This window comes from Carex rostrata, chromosome 13 (genome assembly GCF_964058835.1).
Source record: "Carex rostrata chromosome 13, lpCarRost1.2, whole genome shotgun sequence".
NCBI classification, from domain to species: domain Eukaryota; kingdom Viridiplantae; phylum Streptophyta; class Magnoliopsida; order Poales; family Cyperaceae; genus Carex; species Carex rostrata.
This window is the reverse complement of record NC_135930.1, coordinates 12,293,597-12,315,937: the sequence shown is the minus strand read 5'-3', so window position 1 is coordinate 12,315,937 and position 22,341 is coordinate 12,293,597. Positions and strand designations below refer to the sequence as shown.

At 31.4% G+C, this 22,341-nt stretch overlaps 1 protein-coding gene across 1 annotated transcript; it reads right to left on the bottom strand.

Moving 5' to 3' along the window:
* Positions 1-9,455: 9,455 nt before the first annotated feature.
* LOC144563933 (vignain-like) lies at positions 9,456-13,544 on the bottom strand. Its single transcript, XM_078313390.1, has 6 exons — positions 13,472-13,544; positions 11,028-11,594; positions 10,447-10,682; positions 10,028-10,168; positions 9,658-9,898; positions 9,456-9,502 (listed from the first exon to the last, which is right to left on the bottom strand). Exons 1-6 carry the CDS (start codon positions 13,542-13,544, stop codon positions 9,456-9,458), a joined length of 1,305 nt encoding a protein of 434 aa, XP_078169516.1.
* Positions 13,545-22,341: the final 8,797 nt, after the last annotated feature.

The following is a 22,341-nucleotide window of genomic DNA, read 5'->3' as shown; positions in this document are numbered from 1 at the left end:
AGTGTGAGGTTCTCAAGTGAGACAAGCCATGGTATTTATAGGAGAAAGGTGGTGTATACTGTAGATGAAAGAGAAGCTTAATTATTAATTTGTTCATGAGAGCCAATGCCATGATGATGATGCCATATATGCATGCATGGCCATACCACCCCTAGAACTAAGTTTGTTGAAAAAAGTTCCTTTCCTTTTCTTGTTAGTTATTTTATACTTTATTCATATATATTTGACTACGTACTCATAAAGTTGTGTTTATTTGACAAGAAATTATAATTTATCTGTTGACCTTTTTTTCTCTTTTGCCTCCAACCATTAGATGGTCCATCATGAGAATCATATTTGTCAATATTGAGCAATACATAGAAATTTTAGTACCTGTACGTAATTTCCTCTTTTCCATCCATCCTACGTACAGTTTTGAAGTTTTTATTGAATATTTTTTTACAGTACGTAATTAATAGGCTGTAAATTAATAAGGAACTGATGGGTCTCGATCCGTTCCACGTAGCTGGGGGCAAGAAATTAAGAAATTAAGTCTTATTGCTCGATCATTGGATCCATCCGTCCATATATAGAGGTTGGCTAAGATCAAAGTGGTAGTTTCTGAGTTTTGGTGCTACCAATTCGTTTTTCAATTTTCAAAGTTCAAAACGTCGATCTGAACCGTTCAAGTTGATATCTATATTAAATTGTGCTTGGAGACCAAATTTTACATTTTTTTTTTGAATTTTTTTACTATTTATTAAGCCACTTTGAAAATCACTGATCCAACGGTGGCTTAACAAAACAGTAAAATCAGAAGCCACCGTTGGATCAGCTGTTTTCAAAGTGGCTTAATAAATAGTAAAAAAATTTAGAAAAATATAAAATTTGGTCTCCAAACACAATTTAATATGGAGAACAACTTGAACGGATCGGATCGACGTTTTAAACTTTAAAAATTAAAAAACGAATTTGTAGCACCAAAGCTCAGGAACTACCACTTTGATCTTAGCCAACCTCTATAATATAGAAATATATATATAACCTCTATAATATAGAAATATATATATAACCTCTATAATATAGAAATATATATATATATATATATATATATATATATATATATATATATATATATATATATATATATAGGAATATGCTAGCATGCTATGCATAGCATAGAGCCCCTCCATGCAACGCCTTGAATTTTGACTTTTCAAAATCCTAACGGTCGATCCGAACCGTTCATCTTGTTCTCCATATTAATATGTATTTGGGGACCAAATTTTACATTTTTTGGAATTTTTTTACTATTTCTTTAGATTTATTGAAAATCGCTGTTTTTTTATGGTCCAGATTTGCTGAAAACAGTGATTTTCAATAAATCTAAAAAAATAGTAAAAAATTCCAAAAAATGTAAAATTTGGTCCCCAAATACATATTAATATGGAGAACAAGATGAACGGTTCGGATCGACCGTTAGGATTTTGAAAAGTCAAAATTCAAGGCGTTGCATGGAGGGGCTCTATGCTATGCATAGCATGCTAGCATATTCCTATATATATATATATATATATATATATATATATATATATATATATATATATATATGTATGTATGGAGATGGGCTATGGTGCATTGCAATGCATAGGCCATGGTGTGCATTGGACCATAAATCACCGATTCAAAGTCCAAATGACCGATCCAAACCGTTTATCTTGTTCTCCATATTAATATGTGCTTGGAGACCAAATTTTATATTTTTTGGAATTTTTTTACTATTTATTAAGCCACTTTGAAAATCGCTGATTCAACGGTGGCTTCTGATTTTACTGTTCCAAACAGTCACCGTTGGATCAGCGATTTTCAAAGTGGCTTAATAAATAGTAAAAAAATTCCAAAAAATATAAAATTTGGTCTCCAAGCACATATTAATATGGAGAACAAGATGAACGGTTTGGATCGGTCATTTGGACTTTGAATCGGTGATTTATGGTCCAATGCACACCATGGCCTATGCATTGCAATGCACCATAGCCCATCTCTATATGTATGTATGTATTTGGACAGTCATACTTGAAGTACGAATTAAGAATATTTGAATTTTAAAAATTAAGACAAACTTATACTTTAATTAATTATAACTGTTCAAATTGAAACAAAATTTTTGTGCCCACAGGGATTCACAGTCTTAATTAGGTCCTATTCGGCAGCTCCGTTCCTGTATCAGTAGTTTAGAAAGAAAAATAGAATTTTCACAAATAATTTCACGATACCACCGAACATTCATTTTAATTACCACATTCTCATAATCGATCAATTCCCTTTCAAAAGTGGATTTCCATCGATCTCCATCAAATCTTATCCCGTATAATTCCATGAGAAACGAAAAGATTCTTAGAAAAGGGGTTGGGAGATTTGGGCGTAGTTAGGCCATACCCAAATCACGAGGATCTTACGTACGTATGTAGTTACGTTTCGATGAAGATAGTTGGGGGATATTCAGATTTCTAACTGAATAAAACAAAATTAAAAGAAACAATTTAATTCTTCAGGTGGGCATATCTAGCTAGTACAATTAATTCATTAATTAATTCATGATCATAGAATGAAATCAGGAGGCCGGCCGGGATATGTCGAAAACTACTAATTATTCAATGTATATGGATCGCACAAAATTGGATAGACAAAAACCAATTAAAGGCGCAAACAAAAACCAGTTAAAGAACATTTTAGTTTGAATCTTTTGTAATACATGTAGCTTTCGGTTTTGGAAGAAGCCAACGGAGCCGCCGTTTAACAAAGACACAAATTAAATGGGCCTTCTCACCTGGAATTTGTCGGCTGTACGTGTATCTTCATAAATAATTAAATATATGCATATATATATATATATATATAGAGGAGGGTTCAAATGCCTCCATCATGCCTCCATCATGCCTCCATCTCTCTCCATTATTTTCAAAGTTCAAACAGTCGATCCGAACCGCTCAACCTAACCTCCATACTAAAATATGTTTGGAGACCAAATTTTATATTTTTAGGAATTTTTTTACTATTTTTTTAGATAGGTACAAAAATACTGTTTTTAGATGGTTCAGATTTACTGATTTTGTACCTATCTAAAAAAATAGTAAAAAAATTCCTAAAAATATAAAATTTGGTCTCCAAACATATTTTAGTATGGAGGTTAGGTTGAGCGGTTCGGATCGACTGTTTGAACTTTGAAAATGATGAAGAGAGATGGAGGCATGATGGAGGCACAAAAACATGGAGGCATTTGAACCGTCCTCATATATATATATGGCAGATGCAAATATTAATTGCACTGAATTATGTGCTAGCTATGATGATTGTTACATAAAAATATTTAGTCATAGTTATTTATGTTTATGGTATAATTAATTAAAATTATATGTTTTATGTGAAAGATTTTATTATATTTGAATTTTGAGGACAAAATTCTTTTTGAAGAGAGGAAGAATGTAATGCCTTATAATTTGAGTTACGATCTAATTGATCAATAATTATATTTTAAAATGTAACGCCTCATAATTGAGATACTAACTTAAGATATATTTTTCTTTTCTTTTCTTAATTTATTGAATAGAATTTGTGTAGTCCAAAAATTCGTTAGGAATTAAAATATTATATATTTCTTAATATAATTATTTGGGCAGCCCAAAAATTTGAATGTGTTCAGAATATAATGAGATCTCTACAAAACTAACCACTGTGTAAATGGCGTCTGTTCCCTCCGAAATAACAACTTCTCCCATTATAAAATGAGGAGGGTTCAAATGCCTCCATTTTTTGTGCCTCTATCATGCCTCCATTTTTTAGAACTTTAATAATTCAAAATTTAAACTTTAAAAGTCAAAATAAAACCGTTAGATGTGATATATGTTATTTTCTCTATATACTCATAAAAAATGATCACATTTCAATTTTGTTTTTATGTGAATTAATAAGTTGAAAAATCAACGTCTATAAATTATCCACATTAGTACGTTTTTTACAAGCTCTTGATGACAATTAAAATAAAATTGAAATGTCATAATTTTTTATGAGCACATAGAGAAAATGATCTAGATCATATCCAACGGTTTTATTTTAACTTTTAAGTTTTAAATTTTGAGTTATTAAAGTTTTAAAAAATAGAGGCATGATAAAGACAAAAAAAATGGAGACATTTGAACCCTCCTCTTATAAAATAACTGCTTGAATAACTTTCTCACAGAAGTTACCATCCCTCTATCTAGGGCTGGCAAAAAAATTCGAGGTTCGTGATTCGATTCGGGTTTGATTCGAGTTTAATTCGGTTCGAAATGGGTTCGAATTAAAACGAACCAAACCAGGTTCGGTTCGGAATTAATTCAAACCAAACCCAAACCTAGCCTGGTTTGATCGAAATGGGTTCGATCATTTTTATGGTTCGAATCTCATAATAACATCGGCCGTCCATTTACTTGATGAAATTAAAATCCAAGATAGAGAGTCATAATTTAACTTAGCTGACCCTCCCTCGCTCTCAAATCTCAATAACCTAGTTCTCTCTCCACCTCTCCCTAACTCACTCTCCCTCTAGCTCTAAAATCTAGCCGACGCTCTCGGCGACTGGCTGTCTCTCTGGCCTAAATGACTGTCTCTCCTCTCTCTTCGGTCGTCTCTCATAGTTTATACCAGGAAAGCCGTCTCTGATGTATTTTTTCATAAATAATTTTTCAACTTAAAAACACTCATTTCATAGTTCATACCGGTAAAAGAAAGCCATGTGAATTGTCCCGCGAGAAAAAATTAATGTATAAACTACCGGTATAACTAGGACTGCTAAAAAATAATTTAGTTTGTGATTCGATTCGGGTTCGATTCGAAAAATGTGTATTTCGCAATTAATTCGATTCGAAATGGGTTCGGTTCGAAACGAATCAAACCACGTTCGGTTCGAAATTAATTCAAATCAAACCCAAACCTAAGGTAAGTTCGGTTCGGTTCGGTTCGTTGCCACCCCTACCTCTATCTCTCTGCTTTCTTCACTGAAGCGAAGAAAAAGAAAAGAGACCTCTACATATTTTATTCCCTTTCCTTCATAACTCCCATAGGAAACCCAAGCCAAGCCGTTCAAATATTAAGGTATTCAAATTTTATGTTTAGTAGATTAAATAATTTATGATCTTAATTTAATTGATAAGATTTCTGAAAATTACATATATTTGTTTTGTTGGGTTAATGTTAGATTTCTGAAATTTTATAAACTTGTTCAATTAGTTAAAAGTATTTTTTTAATAAAAGTTTAATTGATTATCGACTAGTTCTTTGGTAATATTATAAATTGAACTAACGTTTGTATAAATTCTTAGATTCACCAATAAATTTCCAAAAACTTAATTTATTTTGATGAAGATCAATTCTTATATTTTATTTATTTTATTTAAGTAAACTGTTGGATGCTTGATAATAAGTTCCAATCGGTAGATAAATTGAGTTTCTATTGTCAAAGTTCCTTTCAATTTCACTTATTACTTTATCAGATGGAATGATAATTAGTATATTATATTGATAGTTAAAGATAGTCAGAAGTTTTGATTGTTCAGATTTTCCTAAAATCGGATTGCATCAAACTTTATAAAGTAATATCTATTATTTTATTGGATTGTAATTTTTCGTCGATAATCCTAAAATTATTTTTATTATAAATAACTATTTTGATTTACATCTACTATTCTATTTGATGAAAATTTTCACCGATAACCCTAGAACTTATAACTAATATATATATATATATATATACACACACACATCCACTTTTTATCATGAGAAATAAATTTCATTATATGTATGATCTTAATCAAACTTTAATATATGTACAGACGTTCTGGTCAATAAATTTCATTATATATACTTTAATATATCATGAGAAATAAATTCCATTATATTTATATATGTACAGACGTTCAGATCAAAATAAATTTTAATATATGTATGATCTTAGATAAAATTATACCGATTAATTATATCTAGTGGTATATTCGGACCATATGTACTCCATAACTATCAGTCTGGTAACAGACAAATGAAAAATAAAGTGTACATAGATATTAATTTGGGACCGTGTTACATGATCTAAGTCTGAGTTCTGAAATAAAGAGTGACGAAGAAGCAATATCGAACTACACCACAATAGCAAGTATGGGTTTCCTGGATATTGTTAAATTGTTACTTCCCATTTTGTGTGCATCTTATTTATTTAGTTTTGGAATTGTGCATGTTGAATCAAATGATCCCTTTGGTTTGTTTAGAGATAGAACAGGGTTATTCATATCGATCATGAGATTTATAAATAGGATGTGTTGAACATGGCATTGTGTAGTGTTAAATAAAACAAACATGGAATGTAACGGATAAGTTAAAGGAAAGGGGCCAACATGGGTTGAACTCATGTTGGAATGTATACATTGGGTCTGGGTTCGACTAGACCCCTCGTTAACGTGACTGTATGCGAAAGCGGTCCTGTCACGGATCAAGATCTAGCGTAGGGTGAATTTCCCTTCTAGTGAGACAGCCAATATCTAGGGTAGGATGGATTCCTCGTCTAATGAGAAAGCCTCCCGTTGTTGGTTGGATTTTCCAGTTGGTTGGATTTTCTAGCGGATTAGCAGTCTTCCAATATTGGATGGATTTTTCATTGGATTGGCAAACGAATGGATTAACAGAAAACATGAAAGATAATTAAAGATGTGTGTGTGTGTGTGAGATTTAAAAATGCATTAGTAAGATTGCATGTGAGGATTTATTTTCAATATCATATTTGTGTTAATAAGTCAATTTTACAAAATCCGAGACTGGAACTGAATCCCGTATTGAGAGACTGTTCGATCTCTCACCCGTTTCACTTTTATGTGGGTTCCAGGAAATGATGAAGCCGACAAGGAGCACGAATACAAAGGATGCGGATCAGGAAGTCAAAGAGCAGACGGCTCAAGTATCTTTTTATTTTCTTTTTAGTTAAAATTTAATTATCTTTGAAAGTGGATACATTGACTAACATGACAATTATCAGTTTGTTTGCCATGTTTGTCTTGAACTCATGTTAAATATATGTTATGTGCTTGATCTAATTATGGTGTTGAAATACTTTGTTTGATTTAAGACAAGTTGCATAAGATATTATTGATAATGTATATGATGTGAACACGCCTTACGTGTAAACGTGGCGGGTTGTCTCGGGGTGTGACAATGATATATGTGTGTGTGTGTGTGTGTGTGTGTGTGTGTGTGTGTATAGAGATGGGCTATGGTGCATTGCAATGCATAGGCTATGGTGTGCATTGGACCATAAATTACCGATTCAAAGTTCAAATGACCGATCCAAACCGTTCATCTTGTTCTCCATATTAATATGTGCTTGGAGACCAAATTTTACATTTTTTGGAATTTTTTTACTATTTATTAAGCCACTTTGAAAATCGCTGATCCAACGGTGACTGTTTGGAACAGTAAAATCAGAAGCCACCGTTGGATCAGCGATTTTCAAAGTGGCTTAATAAATAGTAAAAAAATTCCAAAAAATGTAAAATTTGGTCTCCAAACACATATTAATATGGAGAACAAGATGAACGGTTTGGATCGGTCATTTGGACTTTGAATCGGTGATTTATGATCCAATGCACACCATAGCCTATGCATTGCAATGCACCATAGCCCATCTCTCTCTATATATATATATATATATATAACAAAATCGACAGGTCTTGTAATCTAATTTTTAATTATTTTTAAGGTTATTGAAGTTTAAAATTTTAAAATTTAATGTTAATCTATAATTTAGATAACAAAGAGAGCTAAAAAAAATCAATCAACATTTGCGAGAAAATGTTAAATATAAAACTAATTTTTTTAAGCAGCACTCGTCAACATTATTAATTATTTAATTAATTACATACGCATGAATACTTAATTTTTTGCTAATATTCACACGTTTGGTACGTATGAACAAGTTACACACTAATATTGGGAAAATACATTTTTATCTCATTATGCAAAATCGTCTCAAGCTCGTTCACTAATGGGAGATGTTTGAATTTTGTATCAAATAACCATGATAGTATGAACGTCAATAACGGTATGCGCTCGTTGGACGGATAGAGTACCGTCAAGTGATTAATTGAGAATAATTAGATATATATAGTCAGAAATAATGAGCCAATTAATAAAAATAAATCGTGACAATTTGATCACCGCCAACGACTAATGGACCAATTAAAACGGACATTTTTTACAACACTGGTACTATTCGAAACACACATGGTTCGCATTTTTCTGAATATTTAATAAAAGGTTTTGAACACTGTTCAGTTTTCTAAATACTTGTTACATAATTTACACACGTGATAAATCCTCATTGATTGTCCTTGTCCAGTCTTGTTAATATGTTAATATGTTAATATTGAGGTGTAGGATAAATGTAAGAACTAAATTACCCTCTTAATGTTTTTTGGGAATTAAATTTGAATTATAAGTTAATTATTATCTTGGGGAAACAAATGAATTGATGTGTTATACTTATACAAGTGAACAATGAATCAATTGATTGTGGGCCATCAAATGTTGTTGTGAATTGAGGAGAATTAAATGTCTTTATAAATTTAATTCATATTTCGCACGGATCATTTGCCAAACAATGGGCCTTAAAACTAATTGAGGCCTTTTGTTTCTGTCAGTAAACCCAATAGCCGAAGATCTTTGAATCCGCATTTATCTGCATCAACGCACCGTTTGGACCGTCCGATCAAATTTGAGTTAACTCAGACGATACGAATTCAATATCTTTTACCAATCGGCAATGTCGTCAGAGGCCGATATCAGTAGATTTGGAGTTCATCAACTAAGCAAGCGCGTGCACTCTACTTTTTTGTTTTTTAAATTGTGTTGGAGTAAATAATTTTTTATCGGAGCTATCTATTTTCAAACTAATATGCTTTTACTCAATTCTCATTCTGAAAAGTAGTAACTTCTAATTAATAATTAAGCTGCTTATGAAAAAAATAAAGTTTCATATGCTTTTATACACACGTGCACCCGCTGAAACTTTTTCCTTCTAATCTAAATTGTTTCAATCAATTTTTACTTTTTCTAAGGCGATGCTGCAGATTTTACTCCATATATAATTTATTTTTTATAATCTTTTATAAGGCCTGAGAACAGATCTGATTTGCATCATTGTTGACATGTAAATAACAAAATATAACTGAAAAGGCAGAGATTTTATGAAATAAAGCAAGTGATCTTCTCTTTGTTTAACTGAAAAAGATTACTTGTACAAGCTACTAGATATTTGGAAAGAACAATTATACTGGTATTTTCGATCCTGCAACTTTGACCAAGCACTCAATGCAATGTATCAGATATGCTATCAGTTTTGAATAAGTTTGGTCTTGTGTTTCAAACTTCTCTTCCTTGATGATTTTCCAAATTGATCACTTCTGTGTGCCAGCTATGTTCAACTCTCTACAATATAATCTTCCTGCATCAGATCATCACAACAATGGAAATTAAATTAAGATCAGATCGATCTCTAATGGATATAGCTTGGTAAATAATAATTACATTTCCCTAAAGCATGTCATGGTATACCAAATGGCTAAAAGAGAGTCTATTTTAGAGAGAAATTAATATTACCCTTTTTTTGAGGGTGAGCTGAAGTTTTGATTGGGTATGAGGCTGCCATTGCAATCCCACAAAGCCCTTCCTTCGCCTTCACATCACGTTGCATTCTGATGTAGCCTTGCTCGCCCCACTCGACACCCCATGAGTTCTTCACAATCCAATACTTGGTATTGTTTTTATCTTTGTCTACGCCATACCCCACGACAGCAACTCCATGGCTTAATTCAGTGTTGCAATCACCAGTGAAGACCCCCTATATATATATATATATATATATATATATCAAACGGCACCCTACTTAATTTGTACATATCTCGGTGACGATGCATCTTTTGGTTGGTTCTGTTGATTAATAGGTAAAAATGATAACCTTGTTAATTACCTCAGAGTAGAACTGGAATGCCTTGCTAGAGGCCTCAATGGCTACAGAAACTGGCTGATTAACAACAGCTTTCAGCAGATCCACCTCATTGTTCTCTGGCACATCCTCATACCCATCTATCACTACCACTGGAGATTTCATCTGATCCACACAAGATAGACAAACCGCAATAATTTAACTAAATACTTTTCATTCAGTCATTCGTAGGATAATACTCAAAATATGTTTCATTTGTTAGTTCATTTGTATTTCCGGTTCATCATCAGAAATGTTGAATTTTAGATTAACTTCAGTTCTTAATTTAGTAGATGTATAGTTACCAGTATTTGAACAATGATGACATAATTAATAATATAAAAAAACGTATCATGCCAATTAATTCAATTCTGTTAGGAGTAAACCATGAGCTAAGTATTTACCTTTATGGAATTGCATGTTCCATTTACGGCTCGGTATGGATAGTTAGACTCGGTCGTTATGCCTCCAGATTTCTTGATAAATTTGAAAGCATCATCCATCAGACCTCCATTACATCCTCTATTGTCACTGGTATCACAGTCAACAAGCTCTTGTTCTGACAAGGAAACAAGGTTGCCTGTCTTGATCTGGTTTATACCCTCTACTGACACAACAGTCGAGAAGGCCCAGCAGCTACCTGAATAATCAGCCAGCAAAATCACATTATTATTTGTTCCTGAATTTTCATGACATATAGACTATATAGTAATACTTATCGGCAGAAGTCATGAAATATATTATACACGTTAAAGATGATTGGCATCTTCATTAGAGGTTTATAAAAATTTGGAAATTAATAATATTCTTTGCCTTGTTCATAAAGCTTTCATATGACATGAGTTTCAATTAAGTCAAAGTGTTAAACTCCTTTATATACTTTAAGCTCTTTATGAAATATCCTTTTGTAAGATTCTTTTTTCAATTTATCAAATCTCACTGAGAATAACATTTGAATTAAGAAGAAAGTTAGAGATCAACTTACCACAAGTTTTTTGATCTTTCACATCAGTAACAGCCCCCTTCAGCCGCCAATCGACGGCTACTGGTAGATCGTGAAGTTTAACACCATCATACATGAACTTATCATTGCTAGTGTGAGGCACAAACATCCTATGTTCTTGAACACGGGTACCAGCATAGCGGCCCTTAAATTCCTCCTCCGTCAGATCATCGAACTTGTTCAGTGCGAGCTTGTAAGGCTTTCCTTGTTTGTTAAACTCATGTATGAACTTGGTATTTTCCTTGAACACACCAAACCGTTTGTGTTTCTCATGGTGCTCATGCGGCACAACATGGTGGCGCTGCCATCGCTCATATAGGTCCCACAACTTCTCGTCCGACTCGAGGTCTCTCTCATCAAATGATATGGAAAAAATGTGAGGAACCAATTGCAAGGAAAAGGCAAGTAAAATAGCCAAAAAAGGAAGCTTGTCCATTAGGTATACGTTGGAAGCTAAGGCAATTGGGATGTGAGTTCCAGTGTGAGGTTCCTCAACTGAGACTTGCCAGGGTTTTATAGGAGACGGAGCAGTAAAATAGCAAACAGGGGCTGGAAGAGGGTGGAATATTTAATGCAGGTTACTATAAAATTTCAAATAATTTGCTTCCTCACCTACTTTTCAATTTTGTTTTCATTAGGAATGAGTTACCATGCTAAGTAATATAGCCACAATAAAAATATTATGTGTCCAATATAAAATAATACTCGTTTCCTTTCCTTATATATCCTTATGATTGCACGGTTCATATTCTTAATTCTTACTGTTTGATTTATTAAATGGTACACCGTTATGGGAAACCTAAATTCAAAATCTAACCCGTTATGAATAGATTCCAACTCATTATGAAAAAGTGCATTGGTTTTATATAAACCATCCATATCTGTCTCTCTCTCAATCAGATAAAAAACGAAATAGTGACTGAAAGAGAAAAAAGTTACAGAGCATCAAGATACTCTGTTAATAGTTGAAGGTCTTAGGTTGTGGAAAACATAGAGCTTCCGGCTTCAGTTTGTGGTTCCTTGCAGAACTAGTGATACTGCTACGCTCGCAAGATCCGCTTCCGCACGAATATTAACAGAGTAATTTGTAATTTTTATCCATTAATTAACACTTACATATTTCTTTCCTCATTGAAAGAGAAGTATTGTATGATGTACCAAGATGCAACAAAACACTTAAAAAAATACAAACTTATTTTGGGCTATTATTTTAGAATTCTCGTGTGAATTATCATGTTATGTTTTGTTATAAATAAGTTAATTTATCGTTTTATATAAAGATATTTATTTGTGTTCAAAATTATCATGTTATGTTTTGTTATAAATAAGTTAATTTATCGTTTTATATAAAGATATTTATTTGTGTTCAAAATTAGTTGATTATAATTTTTTTATAAAATTTGTCTCATTTAGTATTTAAATTTTTTCTTTAAATATATATTTTTGTTTCGGAGCTCATGACTTGTGAATGTACAAATATTAATTGAACCAAATTTTTTGGACGAACACAATTACTCCAACGCACATATCAAGTAGCATTACTTGCACTGACTGAGAGGACGTAAAAAAGGCAATTGTCTCAAAATAGATAAAGGGAAGTTAAATGCTCATTCAATTTATTTTGTTATGTTATAAATTTCAATAAAATTTATTTTACAAGGCTAGAATTTGATATTATAATTTTATAAATAAAATCACATTTTGGCATAGAAAATTATTTTACTATTTTCAACAAAATTCATTCAATTTATTCTTTCATTACAGTACGTAGATATCTTATTATTTTTTTCAATTCATGTCTTTTTTTTTGTTTGCACAATTTTATAATTCATTCAATGTATTATGTTTGTTTATTATAATTGATTCATATGCTCGCTACGAAAAAGTTTGAGGAAACAAATTAAAATTTTGGAAACAAAAACCATATATGAATTGAAAATAATAATATGTAACTTTAAAAAAGAATAAATTGAATGAATTTTGTTGCAAATAGTGAAAATATTGTCTATGTTAAAAGCATGACTTTATGTATGAACTTTAGATCGATGTAAAAGTCTCACCTCACATAATAAATTTTATTGATATCTTGTAGCAATAATAGTTCATATTTTCACACTAGTGTTACATTTTTCTCTTGAAACTTAACGGTCATTATCAAAACTTAAATCAGAAAACAATTTTCACATATTTTTTTTAGAGTAATTATAATTTTCTCCACCTATCTCCATTTTTTTTCTAAACTAACTAACTTTATATTTTAATTATAACTACCTTTATTTATTTCTTCTTTCTTCCTTCATTTTTCATCTCCATCTTCCTCTTTCACCTTTCTCTCCCACCTCCGCCTCCGCCTCCACCTTCCTCTCTCACCTTTGACTCCCACCTCCGTCTCCCACCTCACCTCAACCTCTATCTCCCTCTCCCACCTCCATATCCCACCTCTGCCTCTGCCTCCGTTTTTCCATCAATAAGCTCCCTCTCCCTCCCACCCTCTCTCATCTCGAAATGATAAATATGATAAGCACTCTCCCTCTTACACCTCCACCTCTGTTTTTTTTGTCTATGACTACTGCTCCCACTCTAGTGGATGTTCTACCGGAGATCATCTGTCACTCCATCCCAATCAAGCACGCCTTTGCCGGAAATGAATATTTCAACGTATATGAATGAATACTAGAGCATGCCTCTACCAGGTCAGATCTATCACTGTCGACCGTATTAAAATAATTTTGTATATGTGGATACAATTAATCCATTTTATGTCTATGTTCTCATTCTTCATGAAGCAGCGAGTTATTTGCAAAGAACAAAGCTTTATTAATGGTGAATTAGGCCACTGCATACTAAGTAAATGACATAAAAATAAATTTTGCAAAATAGAGGTATATTAATGAATACTTGATGTCTTAAATATGAATACTTCAACGTGTATGAATGAATACTTGCTATCTTAGGAATGAATATTTGCATGACAAAATATTAATACTTGTGCAACAGACAACTCGAAAGTATGTCATCATGGATCTCATTCGAAAGATAAAATTGTGTAGAAAATATTTGTGATTTTAGATTTGCAAAATTCTTCACATATCGTCAGAAATAATAGTTAGATTGGACGGAGAAAAAAAGTCACCTCTAAAAATGTGTAAAAGATGGATGAGTGATGTGTCCAGTTTTTTTATTTACACTTACACGATGCGAATGAATACTTTCTCGATGATATATGAATACTTTCTCGGATGTATGAATACTTGCATTACGAGATATGAATACTTGTGCAACGGACAACTCGAAAGTATGTCAGCATGAATCTCATTTGAAAGATAAAATTGTGTAGAAGACGTTTGTCATTTTAGATTTGCAAAATTCCTCACAAATCATCAGAAATATTGGTTAGATTGAACGGAGAAAAAAAAACTCACCTCTAAAAACGTATAAAAGATGGATGAGTGATGTGTCCAGCTTTTTTATTTACACTTGCACGATGCGGATGATTATTTTCTCAATGGTGCATGAATACTTTCTTAACAATGTATGACGAGATATAAATAATTGTGCAACGGACAACTCGAAAGTATGTTATCATAAATCTCATTTGAAAGAGAAAATTGTATAAAAAACGTTCGTGATTTTAGATTTGCAAAATTTCTCATAAATCGCTAGAAATATTGATTTAATGATTGGAGAATGAAATAAGAGAAGATTACGAAGGGATAGCTAGGTACTCTCTTCTTTTTATTAATGTCAAAAGGTATTTTATAGCGTACCATATTTTATTTCTTTTTTTGGACAATGTGCTGATGCACAAGACTTATCAAAATAGGAAGATATTCATCAATGATAAATTTGATATAAAAAAATATAAAAAAATTGCATTGGGCAATCTATTCTCAAAATAGTAGTGTCCCAAATAAAAATAAAAAAAGGCAAGAAGCCAAGTCATTCTTTCATTCTCTTTTAAGTAACATTTAATAATTTTATTTACATATTTGATACAAACTTAATTAAGTTCCTATAGATTCTAAAGAAGTGTAAATTGGGTATAAAGAGACAATTTTCTCTTTCTCCGCTCAATAATTTAATTGTTATTCATAACACATAGAACCTCCCGAGTTAAGACTTAGAGGATTGGTTCGGGGATGATTTAATGCATGATAGAGGAAGGTGATTAGGATTCTGAGTTATTTTAGTTAATGATACGGCGCTTGATATAATAAACATGATGGTCCGGAGAAAAATTGCATAGCATAGAGCCCTTCCATGCAACGCCTTGGATTTCGAGTTTTCAAAATTCTAACGGTCGATCCAAACCGTTCATCTTGTTCTCCATATTAATATGTGTTTGGGGACCAAATTTTACATTTTTTGAAATTTTTTTACTATTTCTTTAGATTTATTGAAAATCGCTATTTTTTTATGGTCCAGATTTGCTGAAAACAGCGATTTTCAATAAATCTAAAGAAATAGTAAAAAAATTTCAAAAAATGTAAAATTTGGTCTCCAAACACATATTAATATGGAGAACAAGATGAACAGTTCGGATCGACCTTTAGGATTTTGAAAACTCGAAATCCGAGCCGTTGCATGGAGGGGCTCTATGCTATGCATAGCATGCTAGCATATTCCTATATATATACACACACGTGAATTTTTATTTTAAAATCCGCATATATAAATCCGCATGAAAATCCGCATATGCGGTATCCAGTGGCCTTCTGCATGCATGAACAAAACCGCATTTTAAAACACTGGTTAATTATGCTAGAAATTATTTTATAAAGTACTCAAAATTTATCACTTCCAGCACTGATATATTTAAGAAATGGTCTTTCAAACTGTTTGCAAAAATAAAAGTTGTAAAAAATTAATTAAAACTGAAACACAAGTTTTGTAAATAAGCTAAGGATATTTTAGAAACTAAAGAATTAGGAATAATACTTTATGAAAATTAAACAACTATGGTCGTTTTCAAGAATGCTCTTCCTGCGGTGCGGGAGGTGATGTTGGTCGAATTACTAAAAATATATAAGATTAATTTTTGGTCAAAGTTCTAAGTAAAATCTTATGAAAATATGTATATATTTTGCATTTATCGATCGGTAAGAGATCGTAAGATTGAAATTCAGATAAGTAGTTCTTGTAAATATCAATATGTAACTGAGAATTTGATCATTAATTAGCCATTCTCAAAAAAAAAAAAAAAAAAAAAATGTTGGTTTCCTCTGTTACAGCTAGCTAGCTATCATTGCGATCGACAATTCGTTAGGGCTCTGAATGAAACTATTGTCGTATTCAATATTGTATATATATATATATATATATGAGATTTTGATTGTTCGTTCTACTGCTTTAACTGAAAAAATATTTCTGTTTAAAAATGATGCAATTAAAAGAGAAATATCAGAGGGCCGATATGACATTGTTAGGCGATATGACAAGGACAAGCATTAATTGTATCTTCAGATTTTAAACCTTTCAGTTCTCTCGGGTCTGGGCGTGGCGTACACAAACCCATTAAGCATGCAAGTTGTCAGCACAAAATTCAAAAATTTTAATTATAGGAGCTAACAATTACAATTTCAACTCAAATTTCTAACTACTAAGTTACAATATATATACATTTAGAGAAAAATGTTTATGTCCACCATCTGTCCACAAACTCTTATCCACCGTCTCTTTAACTAATTTTAACGAACCGGTCCCACCTTGGGCTCTCATCTCCGCCTATTTAAACCTTCTCCGATTATTCATTTTATTTTTTGAATCTTTCCTTCCCGATTATTCATTTCCTTTCTTAGGCGATTTTCTTCCTTGCTGAGGCGATTTTCTTCCTTCCCTGATCTGCACGATTTCATTCAAATCAATTTCGCTAGTTCATTCAAATTGATTTCGCTACGTTTTACAGATGGATCGGTGAACGACTTTATAGATGGATCTGGAGGCGATATGAAGAAGAATATGCGTGAGTTCACCGATCCATCGATTTCATTCAAATTTGAACTGTAAAGTCGTTCACCGATCCATAAATTGATTTCGCTACTGAAGAAGAATATGCGTGAGTTCATTCACCATGTCGTAAGTTCATTCAAATAAATTGATTTTCTTCCTTGTCGTAAGAAGAATCTGGAGGCGATATGAAAAAGAATCTGCGTGAGTTCATTCAAATAAATTGATTTTCTTCCTTGTCGTAAGAAGAATCTGGAGGCGATATGAAAAAGAATCTGCGTGAGTTCATTCAAATAAATTGATTTTCTTCCTTGCTGAGTTCATTCAAATAAATATATGAATCTAAGAGAGTTCATTCAAATTAATTTTGCTGATTCAAACGAAATCGTAATTGTTGTTTTTTTTTTATTTACCTTCTCTGATTCATTTTTCCTTTGCAATGTCGATTTTAATTGAGATTACTGACTCGATCTCGTTTTTTATACATGATCGCAATGGAACCTTCAATTGTGGAGTGCGATCGAATAGAAGTTGTTTTTGTTGAAGAGCACGGCAAAATTCAAATATAGTAAGTTATTTATGTTGAATTTGTTGTTTTTCGTTGTATGCAGTAACAGATCTAGCATTTCAAATGAAATCTGGAGGAAAGAGATGATAGAGAGGCGATATGGAGTATTGATCTGTTAATTTTACTGTATTGTCCCATTAATTTTACAGTATTCATCTTGTCATTTTACAGTATTCATCTTGTGGAAATTTGAAGGAAATAGATGATAGAGAGGCGATATGGAGTATTAATATGTTAATTTTACAGTATTGCCTTGTTAATTTTACAGTATTCATCTTGTGGAAATCTAGAAGAAAGAGATGATAGAGGCGATATGGAGTATTGATCTGTTAATTTTATAGTATTGCCCCGTTAATTTTACAGTATTCATCTTGTCATTTTACAGTATTCATCTTGTGAAAATCTGGAGGAAAGAGATGATAGATAGGCGATATGGAGTATTGATTTGTTAATTTTACAGTATTTATCTTGTAATTTTACAGTATTTATCTTGTAATTTTACAGTATTCATCTTGTAATTTTACAGTGTTCATCTTGTATACAAGATTCAATTGAAAATTTACAGTATTATGTGAAAATTTTACAGTATACAAGATTCAATTGAAAATTTACAATATTATTTGAAAATTTTACAGTATACAAGATTCAATTTTACATTATATATTTTACAGTATGCAAGATTCAATTGAAAATTCTACTGTATACAAGATTTAATTTTTACAGTATACAAGATTTAATTTTTACAGTATACAAGATCCAATTGAAAATTCTACTCTATACAAGATTCAATTTTACAGTTCTGCTGATTCAATTTTACAGTATACAGATTCAATTGTAAATTTTACTGTGTAGAAGATTCAATTTTACAGTATACAAGATTCAATTGAAAATTTTACTATATACAAGATTCAATTTTACAGTATACAAGATTCAACCTAGTGCGAACGCTAATAATTAACTCTAACTGCCAATAATAGCTAGCCGCTAATAACTAACTCTAACTGCCAATAACTTCCTATAACTGTAATTTCCGAAAGTACAGTTTGAAAGTACATTTATTTTGTCATGTTGTGCAAGTTGCAATCTTTTTGTAACTATCATGGGACCACTTCAAATAGTTGCTGGATATTTTATGATTAACTGATATATTGTATGTGATATATTGCATAATTATACATCATGTAGAAGTAATTTTACAGTATTCGCGTAAGTCAAAGCTGTGGACAAATGGTGGACAAAAGACTGTGGACAATTAGACGCCTAACATTTTATGAGCAAGACTCAATTATATAACAACATAACTAAAAATTCATTAAATTCCAATATACATAATTAAAAAAAAATTAAAAATCGTAGCGTTCATCGGAATTTTAGAATTGCAAAAAAAAACAAAGGGAAGAGTCTCAAAACTTGAGTTGAACTTTTTGATTATATTTTTTTCTTTCTAATTTTCAATTTTTTTGGTTATTTACAATACTTTTTCATAGGCATTGTTCATAAATGTATGAAGTCTCAATATAGGGTTTTGGAGAGTATTTTCATTATTTTTAGTTATAATGTTATTCATGTAACTAATAATAGAGGAGGGATTCAATTACATCTTTTTTGGTAACATTGAATTACATTCTCGATTTTTAAAGTTTTCAAAGTTCAAATAGTCGATCCAAACCGTTCAACATAATGAATATATTAAAATGTGCCTGCAGATCAAATTTTACATTTTTAAATTTTTTTTTACTATTTATTAAGTATTTAACAAAATATATATATTTAGACCGTTGAATTTTTGTACACATCTTAATAAATAGTAAAAAATTCAAAAAAATGTAAAATTTGATCTGCAAGCACATTTTAATATATCCATCATGTTGAACGGTTTGGATCGACTGTTTGGACTTGGAAAATATAGAATGTAATTCGGTGTCACCAAAAAAGAGTGTAATTGGATCTCTCATAATATGTGATGTTATTGTAATTGTTGTTTATATTGGTAAATGTATGTGCTGTGTTTAAATTTAGTTTAGTGTTTTTAGTATTTGGATCTAGGATTTAATTTAAATTCAAATCTAGACCTTGATTTGAATTCAGGATTCTAGTATTTTTTTTTTTTTAATTATGAATTATACACAATTTTAATAAAAATCTGTGTAGGATGCGTGTTTTTATACACGGCTTTACTTTAAAAACTGTGTATGATGTGTTTTGACGAAAAAAATATGAATTATATATACACATTTTTTTTAGTGAAAACCGTATAGAATTAGCATTTTTATACACGGTTGAAATATCATGCACAATTTAGCGACTCTATTGCACATGACTACTGTAGATATGATTCAAAAACAGTATAAATTTTAACCATGATTAATAGCGTTTTCTGTACTACTGGGGGCAGTAGCACTTCATTCCACACAAATTGCAGAATAATTCAGCGATTATGATATTTATGAAAATATTTTTGTGTGTTATGGATAAAAAAAAAAAAAATCGGTCAATTGATATGCCGTTTGTGTGGAAATGCGGCAATATATAACATTTTAGATTACATAGTAACTCGGGTTTTTACGCCAATTTGATCAAATCCCTCCGTGTTGATCAATGAACACATTTACACTAATTCCATCAAATGTATATAATGGTATTTTTTTTTATAACTTAATTTTCTAATCATTATTTTGTCTTTGCATCCTATATATAGGCACATTAATTAATAGGAGGTTTTGGTAATTAACGGTGGGATGTAAACGATCGCTATAATCAAACAATATGCTCTCCCAACAGAAATGTAAACGCTCGAGATGATCCGCAGAACAGAAGGGAGAAGGCCCACAAAATTAAGTGCCTCGACAGAACCCTCATTTATCAGTAATTGCATTTTTCTAACTAAAAATCTCTAACAGTTAACAATAGTTTCTGCAACATGAGGTCAAAATGTCATGAAGTATGAAATTATTAGATGCGGTCAAGGCTTTTAAAATCAACTAGTCAAATACCCACGCGTTGCAGTGAGAACTGATATTATTAAATCACAGTAATTAATCTTAACTAATTATAATCTCATAAATCGATAATTGTATCCCATTATATATAAATCATGACAGACCTTGTAAACATTCATAAGATTTTTCTTTTTCTTCTTTTTTTTTTGCATTCAAATGACCGCAGACTTGCATCTATTTTGAATATACATATTTGATTGTAAATATAAAAGGTCACCTAAAATTCATTTAAAAACTATCATAATCCTTAAACAGCAGGTATGTAAACCCCTCGTAATTCCAAAATTTGTTGTCAATGTAGAAGTAACACACTAATATCCTTGTTCTCAACACCTTTGAGATAGCCTCTCTAAATGTTGTTGCATCAGCTTGCAATGGACAACATGCCATTGCCTTTGCTAATTCACCAATTTCTTTCTTTTCTCATTCCACTCCATATATTGATTTATATCTATATCACAAATCACATGAATAAACAAAACAAGAAAAAAAATATCCGTTAGAAATGCAGAAAAAAAAAAAAAAACCATGGGGTTGAGCACCCTTTCCGTGAGTACCCGTACTTTACAGCGTGATATGAAATGAAGAAAATAATTTTTGAGCAACATAGAATAAACAACATGAATTTTTAAGAACTAAGAATGAATAAAATATTTTTTGTAGAACAACATGAATGAATAAAATGATTTTTTAGGAACTACTTTGAAAACCTAATATATACACAATCTAACATCAGAACAAAAAATGCAAATCATACCCAAAGCGAAATGGATGGAAGTGACTGAGAGGCATTTGCCTGTATTAAGAAATCATTTAAGATTTCAATTTGAAAACACAATTTTCTTTTCAATCTAATAATTTTTTTGAGTAATATCATTTATTATATCTAGTGCTTTTAAGAGTTGCTCTTCAATTCTTGTCTTGTCTCCAATTGCTTTAATAGGGTTGAATGCTGCATATTAGAAACACAATACAGTTTAAACATCAAACCAAAATCCATTACAGCTTATAAGAAATGAACAACTAATAGGTCATTTTTTTTAATTGGCAACATATACCTGAAAATGATCACGTGATCTTCTCCTATATAAAATAACATCCCTAAGTTATGAATACATATAAAAGAATAAAAAAGAGAAGAAAAAAATAAAATGAAAGGTGTATTGAGAAAGAGGGACCTGTAGCTTAGCTCAGGTGCTTTATGAGGTTGGCAATACCACCTTCGTACTCGGTTATGTTCTTTAACCTAAAATCCTAAGTGTTCTCCTTGAAATTTTTTGAAAATAATTGTAAAATGGACACACATAATCCTATAGACCATAAAAAATGGCAAGTGTTCTCCTTGAAAAATATTGAAAATAACTTGCAAATTGACACACTTAAAGTAAAAACATACCGCTGAGAGATCTAAGTTTATCAGACTTAAGTTTAACGTGGCTGATTTATAATTTTCATATTTTTTTTCTATTTGTGTATATAACAGTTTGTATTTGAACCAGAGTATACTTATATGTCTTCACATTGACCATTTTACCCTTAACATACAGCTATTACAACTCAAAACAAGAAACTCGTCCCCTAAGTACCAAGAAAAAAAAAATTAAGGTACCACATGCCAGTACCAAAAAAGGATGATTATTATTTACATATTTGGGTATATACCAGCTTGGTAATGCATTTGTACCAGAGTAAACTTGTATGTCTCACGTTGACCATTTTACCCTTGTAGGATATACACTTTGCTAAATAATACAGCATATATTAAACACATGGATTTGTCAAT

Bases quoted from the DNA above. Each gene is read 5' to 3' on its own strand.
- LOC144563933 (XM_078313390.1), bottom strand. From the start codon at position 13,544: ATGAGAGAGGGTGGGAGGGAGAGGGAGCTTATTGATGGAAAAACGGAG. The intron at 10,169-10,446 runs GTAAATACTTAG...TGTGTGGATCAG, and splicing joins GAACATGCAATTCCATAAAG to ATGAAATCTCCAGTGGTAGT. The intron at 9,899-10,027 runs GTAATTAACAAG...ATATATATATAG, and splicing joins CATTCCAGTTCTACTCTGAG to GGGGTCTTCACTGGTGATTG.